At 37.6% G+C, this 8,285-nt stretch overlaps 1 protein-coding gene across 1 annotated transcript in view; it reads right to left on the reverse strand.

The window, feature by feature from the left end:
* The window catches only part of CASC1 (cancer susceptibility candidate 1), a 92,861-nt gene that overhangs the window by 66,247 nt on the left and 18,329 nt on the right, over positions 1-8,285 (reverse strand). The window contains exon 4 of the mRNA XM_006866952.1: positions 5,849-5,986. Coding sequence (XP_006867014.1) covers positions 5,849-5,986 — 138 coding nt within the window. The remainder of the gene's footprint in view (positions 1-5,848; positions 5,987-8,285) is intronic.

Raw genomic sequence — 8,285 nt, forward strand, 5'->3', positions numbered from 1 at the left:
GGTTGGCAGTTGAGAAGTGATTATTCCCATGGTGATGAAACTGAATACAGGCATAGCTAAGTCTATGATGAGTGGTTATGTGCAGCTAATCAATAGATGTAATGCTTCCTTGTGGAGGTGTGGCCTGCTCTCAATATAATGGACACTTGGGAAAGGCTCGCTCTCTTCCACTGGGGCCCTGGGTCTCTACAATTGTAACCCACTTCTTGATATTAAACTATATATATATATGTGTGTGTGTGTGTGTGTTTATGTGTGTGTGTGTGTATGTGTGTATATATATGTATAGGAGTCCTGGTGTGGTGCTGTGGGTTAATGCGCCAGACTTCAAAGCTGTTTGAACTGCAAGGTTGGTGGTTCAAGCTCACCAGCTGCTCCTTGGAAACTCTACTGGGTTGGAGTCAACTCGACGACACTTAACAACAACATACCTATATATTTTTCACTGGTTTTGCCTCTCTAGAAAACCTAACTTAAGACAATTCTATTCTGGTGTGGCACTGTGGGTTAATGTGCTGAACTGCAAGATCACTATGAACTGCAAAGTCAGTGGTTCAAGCTCACTAACCGCTCCTTGGAAACCCTATACAGGGTGCTAGGGCTCAGACCCGACTTGACCACACTTAACAACAACAAAAGTTTTCTATTCTCTCTTTCTGGTGTTCTTTTTCAATATATTTTTAGCCCTTTTTACTCTATTATACATGTCTATTCACTGCTTTTTCATATTTTCCTTCTCTTGGTATCTCCATGCTGTATTCTGGTAAATTCTTACAGTTCAAATTCTGATTTACCCTATGTCCCTTCAGCTGCATTTTATCAGATATTTAACTCAGTCACTAGTTTCTGCTACTAAATTTTTCTTTACTATAATTATTTTTTCACTGATTCCTCAGTCATGCTATCAATATTCTCTTTTATTCCTTTGAACATATAAATATAGTTATATTCTGAATTCAATAATTCTAATAGAGTGTTTTTTCTGTTCTAATTCTGTCTTTAATGTTTCTGATGGCTCATTGATGATGGACTGCATTTTCAAGTGTTTCTTTCCTTTTTTTTTCCTATGAGCTATTTCTCAGAATTTTAACCATGAGAATGCTTTGAAATCTGGAGAGACTTTTGTATTATCCAGAGAGACTTTTGTGTTCCCTTCTACCAGGAGTTTGACAGCATCACCAAATTATTTTACATTTTAGGTCTTTTAGGATCATACAGAGAATGTAAATTTCTTATGGGAAAACCACCATGTGACTGAGAAGTCTAATGGAGATATTTTTGTTTTCTCCTCCACTTAGCTAAAGACCCACCATTAATCTGTCAGTTTGTCATGCTGTGATGTCTGTTTGGTTTGTTGCTGGAAGTTACACCAGTGGTATTTTAAATACCAGCAGACTCATCATTGGTGGATAGGTTTCAGCTGAACTTCCAGACTAAGACCGACTAGGAAGAAGGAGAGGCGAACCACTTCTGAAAGATCAGCCAATGAAAACCTTATGAATAGCTGCAGAACATTATCAGATTATAGTGCAGGAAGGTGAGCCCATCATGTTGTAAGGCACTCAAAATAAGACGAGAAGAAGCAGAGCTTTGATGTGAATAAAGCCAAGTTTTAGGGATCTTCATTTGCTGATGGGACACAGCTCAAAATGCAAGCAAACAGCTGCAGACATCCATTAATAACTGGAATGTGGAATGTACGGGGTTATGAATCTAGAATAGAATCTAAGTAGTTATCAAAAATTAAAGGGAAAGCATAAAGCTTGATAGTCTAGTCATTAGTGAGCTGAAATGGACTGGTATTGGCCACTTTGAATCTCACTATCACATGGTTTACTACACCAGAAACAGAACTGAAGAGGAATAGCATCATATTTATTGTGAAAAAGAACATTTCAATATCCATCTTGAAATACAATGTTTTGATCAGATAATATCCATACGCCTATACAAGGAAGGTCAGTTAATACATTATTCAAATTACGCACCAGTTACCAATCAGTGATGATGAAATAGAAGAATCCTACCAAATTCTTCAGTCTGAAATTGATCAAACATGCTATAATGATTCATTGGTAATTGCTGGTGATTGGGATGCAAAAGTTGGAAACAAGGATTAAGGATTAGTAATTGGAAAACATGGCCTTGGTGACAGAATGATGCTGTATATGGCATAATAGAATTTTCCAAGACAAATGACTTCATTGCAAATACCTTTCTTCAACAACATAAAAGGTGACTATATTTACATTTTACCAGATGGAATATATAGGAATCAAATTGACTACATCTGTGGGAAACATTATAGAGGAGTTCAGAAACAAACCTAAGGGGCAGACTGTGGAGCAGACTGTCAATTGTTCATATGTAAGTTCAGGCTGAAGCTGAAGAAAATTAAAACAAGTCCACAAGAGCCTAAATATGACCTTGAATAAATTCCACCTGGATTCCTCGTGTGTCGCTGTAGGATAAGCACCAGACGGCTAACTGCAAAGTCAGGGGTTCAAATCCACCAACTGTTCCTATACAGATTCACTATGAGTTGGAAATGGCTCAATGGCATATAGCAATAACAACAACACATTGCATCAGAATTAAGATGCAAGAACAGACTTGATGAGTAAGACACTAATGACCAAAGCCCAGAAGAGTTGTGGGATGACTTCAAGAAAATGATACTTGGAAAAAGCAAACCATCATTAAAAAGACAGAAACAAAATAAAACACAAAAATGGTTTGCAGAAGAGACCCTAAACTTGCTCTCCAGCATAGAGAAGCTAAATTAAATGGAAGAAATTAGAACGTAAAGAAGCTGAACAAAAAATTTTAATGGGCAGCTCTAGAACATAAAGTCAAGTATTATAATGAAATGTGCAAAGACCTAGAAGCAGAAAACCAAAAGGTAAGAACATGCTCAGCATTTCAAGTTGAAAGAAATGAAGAAAAATTCAAGGATTCTATGGGGAAAATATTGAATGATGCAGAAAGCATCAAAAGAAGATGGAAGTTATATGAAGATTCACTGTATGAAAACGAAATGATCCATGTGTAACCATTTCAAGAAACAGCATATGATCAAGAATTTATGTCCATGGTACACTGAAAATTGTAGAAAAACAAGGCTCCAGGAATTGACAAGCTGAAGTCTTTGAACAAATTGATGAAGCAATAGGGGTGCTCACCATCTATGCAAAGACATTTGGCAGACTTGGCTAACTGATTGGAAGAGATCTGTATCTGTGCCCATTCCAAAGAGAGGTGACCCAATGGAATGAAAATCATCGAACAATATCATTAATATCACAAGCAAGTTTTGCTGAAGATAATTTAAAAACTGTTGCAACAGTAAATTGACAAGAAATTGCCAGAAAATCAAACTGAATTCAGATAAGCGTGGAATTAGGAATATTAATGATGACATCTAATGGATCTTGACAAAGCAGTGAATACCAGAAAGATGTTTACTTGTGCATTGACAGCAAAGGCATTCAAATGTGTGGCTCATTACAAGCTATGGATAACATTGTGAAGAATGGGTATACAGAACACTTTAATTATGCTCATGAGGAACCTGTACATGGACCAAAAGACAGTTGCTAGAACAGAATAAGAAAATACTGAATGGTTCAAAATCAAGAAAGATGTGTGCCAGGGTTATATCCTTTCACCATGCCTATTCAATCTCTATGCTAAACAAATAATCCAATAAGGTAGATTATATGAATAGTGTGGCATCAAGATTATAAGAAGACTCACTAACAACCTATCATATGCAGATGATGTAAACTTGCTTGCTGAAAGCTAAGAGGACTTAATATACTTACTGATGAAGCTCAAAGACTACACAGCCTTCAGTATGGATTGCACCTCAATATAAAGAAAATGAAAATCTTTTTGCTGGAATTCAAAATCAACACTCACAGCAGCAACAGTCAAGAAATTAAACAGCCTATTTTATTAGACAAACTGTTACAAAATACTGTTTAAAGTGTTGAAGAGCAAGGATGTCAGTTTGAGGACTAAGGTGAACCTGACCCAAGCCATGATATTTTCAACAGCCTCATATGCACGTGAAAATTGGACAATGAATAGGGAAGATCAAAGAAAAACTAATGCATTTGAATATCAACTTATAATGAAGTCAACTACAAAGCAAAAAGAGGGAATAGTGTCGATACAGAAGTTACAAATGGCAAGGAAGTCAAGTAGATTTCAACATAAAGCAAACTGTTTTAAAAAAAGGAAAAAAATTAATTACAGGGTAAACCTCAAAGAGAATCAATACACCTGCATATCAAGTAACTAAGAGTGAAAATCAGAAAGCTTTAGTAAATGTTGACACAACAGAAATGGAAATGAAAAGAAAACCGACAAAAAAAAATAAATAACTCAGGGCAGAAAATTATGTGAGAGACAGACATCAGCAGCACCATAAAAAAACACAAAGCAAAATGACAGCAACCAATTTATACCTATTGATAATTACATTGAATGTAAATAATTAAATGCACCAGTCAACAGACAGAGCAGAATGGATAAGAAAACAGGATCCTTCAATAAGCTTGTTATGAGACACATCAAAAAGACAGAGACAACCGAAATGCCCATCAGCAAAAGAATGCTTAAACAAACTTTGTTACATACACACAATGGAATATTACTTAACATTGAAGAATAATGATGAATCTTCAAAACACTCACAACATGGTTGAATTTGGAGGATATTATGCTGAGTGAAATGAGTCAACCAGAAAAGGACATTGTGGGAGACGAGTATTGTAAAAAGTTAGTTTTCTTGATATAAAGAAACAATATATGATGATTACAGGGGAAGAAGGGAGGAAACATTTACAGGCTAGAGAATAGACAAGTGAACATGGGCAGGCAATATAAAACATGAGGGAGGTCAGCAGAGGAAAGATGAAGGTAGAGAGAGACACAGGGAGAAATGCAGGAGTTAAAGTGAATAGAGGTAAATGCTGTTAACTGTTGGTACATGGAGTGGATTGCAATCGTTGTAATGAAGCAAAGTATATAATTTGTTGAAGGTAAAACTGACGATTTGCTCTATAAAACTTTCAATAAATTCACAATGACAACTTAAAGAAAAATATTTTTATCAGCATTTAAATGTATTTAAAAAAAAAAAAAAAAAGCCTATCCACCTTATTTGCAAAAGTTCAGATATTCTAATTCATCTTTTTACCCCAGTGTCTAAATCAACTGAAGATAAAATTATCCACCATCCCCACTCCCCCTCCCAAATTGTCTTGTTGTTAAGTGCCGTCGAGTCAGTTCCGACCCATAGTGACACTGTACAGGGTTTCCGAGAATCTTTACGGGAGTAGAAAGCCTCATCTTTCTCGCACGGAGCGGCTGGTAGTTTCGAACCGCCGACCTTAAGGTTCGTAGCCCGATTCGTAACCACTACGCTACCAGAGCTCCCACCCAAATTGTCTACATGCACATATATTACCTTTTTTTTTTCTTGCTTGAATTAAACAGGCATATAACCAACGTTCCGTATTATGTTATGTTTGACTTTGCTTGTGGCGCTGTGGGCTAATGCATCAGACTGCAAAGTCATTTGAACTGCAAGGTCGATGGTTCAAGCTCACCAGCTGCTCCTTGGAAACCCTATACAGGGTCACTACGGGTCGGAATTGACTTGACGGCACTTAACAACAAATACAAAATGTAACTAAAAGATTACCAAATATCTCTTCATATAGCCAACAGTCCAGAAGTAGTAGTGTTATTAATTGGCAAATCAGAAATTCACCTTGTTTTCTATGTTTGGAGTCAATATCAGACAATTTTAAATTATAGGATAATATTTTACACTTACATTTAGCACTAGTTTACTCTTCTCAATTACTTCCTCAAAAGTCTCTTTTGTTTCCTCTTTCCATAAGCTAATGAAAGTATTCATTTCCTGGGGTACTGAAGGATCAGGACTTCCGTCACATTGAATGTAGTGTTTCCACTATGGAAGAAAAACAGTTTCCAGGTTCACACTGACAAGTCAATCAAAGAAGAAAGAAACTTTTTTTTTTTTTAAATATGACACCTCATAAAATCTGAATTTAGGCAAAAATATACTGTAAGTTTAGTTAGCTACCTGAGAAATCACTAACATAACCAAATTCCTTTTTATAAAAATAATTCTAATTCTCAGTAATACAGATAAATAGAAATTATGTTTATTTTTGCACTTTATTGCTAAAACAGTGTTTGTTGTTGTTAAGTGCCATTGAGTTGGTTCCAACTCACATGGACACTGTACAGGGTTTCTGAGGAGTGGCTGGTGAGCTTGAACCACCTACCTTGTGTTTCAAACCAACCTTGCAGTTCAGTGTTTATCCAACAGCATCACACCAGTACTTTAGTTGATTTTGTTTTATATTCCCCCTCTAGTCCTGCTGTGGCGCTGTTGGATAAAGCACTGGACTGCAAAGTTGGGGGTTCAAATTCACCAGCTGCTCCTCAGAAACCCTATACAAAGTCACTATGAATCAGAATGCACTTGACTGTGCTTAACAATCTATCTGCAAAAGCCAACACTTGGACAAATTTCTATTTCTCCAATTATTAACAATTGCTAATCACCATTGGATAGAGTTCTGGTGGCATACTTGTTACAAATTGGACTGCTAACCTCAAGGCCAGCAGTTTGAAACTACTAGCAGTTCAATGAGAGAAAGATCAGGCTTTCTGCTCCCATAAAGATTTTCAGTATCAGAAACCCTATACAGGGTCACTATGAGACATAACCGATTCCACAGCACATAACCACCACAACCACCACCACCACCACCAATTACCATTGGACTTCAGGTATGATACTGTAGGATCAGCACTGGACTGCAAACCACAAGGTCGGAAGTTCAAATTCACCAGATGTTCCTCAGAAACCTTGTACAAGGTCACTATGAGTTGGAACCAACTCAACAGCACTGAACAGCAACAATCACCATTGGGGAACATGGTGGCTCTGTAGGATAAGCACTTGACTGTGAACACAGGTTGTCAGTTTGAGCCCACCAGCTGCTCTGCTGAAGAAAGATAAAGTTTTCTGCTCCTTAATCCTATACAGGGTGGCTATGAGTCAGAACCACCTCAAAGGCACTTAACAATCACCATTGGCATTTTAGTAGACAGTGTATGTTGTTACTAACTGCTATCATTTCTGACTCATAGCCACCCTGTATAAGGTTTCCAAGGAGCTGCTGATTGGTTTGAACTGGCGACATTGTAGTTAGCAGTCCAATGCTTATCTGACAGCACCACACCAGGACTCCTGTCTATGTTTGTAATCATGCTATACTTATAATGCTCCACTAAAAATTACACCATATTACAGGTAATATGTAATTTTTTTGCCATATTTCAGGATTTCATTTTCTCCTGATATTTTCGTCTACATTTTTTCATCTACGTTGTAAGTTGCTTTGAGTAACACTAGGATTGCCTTAAGCACCAAGTGTTCTAATTTTAATTTAGGATACAATGTTCTCAGTATAGATTTCTGACAATTAAATCAGAGTCAAAGGTGTAAAAAAATGTAAGAATCTTGGTAAATATTGGAAAATAGCTTTTTTTCTCTCTCATATAGGTGATTATTTTTTAAATTTTATTGTGAATTATGTGGGTTTACATGGGAGAAAATCAGTTTTACATTCACTCTATCGTATTTCATTTCATTGCAATGATTACAATCCCCTCCATGCATCATCAAATAACCAAAGGGTACACCCCACAGACCCACTCCCCCCGCTGTCAGCACACAGCCCCTCTCCCTCCCTGGGTCCAGTGTCCCCAGCCTCTCCATCTGTCCACATCATCCTCTCTGTCTCCATCCCTAGTGTGACTGCCTCTCTGGGTAGGGTCACGCTCTCCGCTCTTCTCACTTGATGGTCCCAGGGACCTCTGCTCCTGAGATGCAAAATCAATCACTCCCCTCCTTTTGTTAAAAAACATCTACCTCTACAATTCAGACCCTCACAGTCAGTCCTGATGGCAATTATTCACTATTGTACCACAAGAGTCTTGCCCCCATTTCATTTCGCCATCTCGGTTCCAATAGATTGGAAATCATTCAATGGAGGTTCTACCTACCCCTTCCCTGTCTGGAACTAGGCTCCCTCTTGAAAGCTTGTAAGCCAGTCACTTCTTGCCTTTTATAACCCCCACCACCACCACTTTGGGGTGGACATGGGTTTAGCCAATGTCTAAGTTGCCCATCCCTGTCAACCCTGTGTACTGAAGGTGTGGGAATGATCCTT

The sequence above is a fragment of the Chrysochloris asiatica genome, unplaced genomic scaffold (genome assembly GCF_000296735.1).
Source record: "Chrysochloris asiatica unplaced genomic scaffold, ChrAsi1.0 scaffold00098, whole genome shotgun sequence".
NCBI classification, from domain to species: Eukaryota; Metazoa; Chordata; class Mammalia; order Afrosoricida; family Chrysochloridae; genus Chrysochloris; species Chrysochloris asiatica.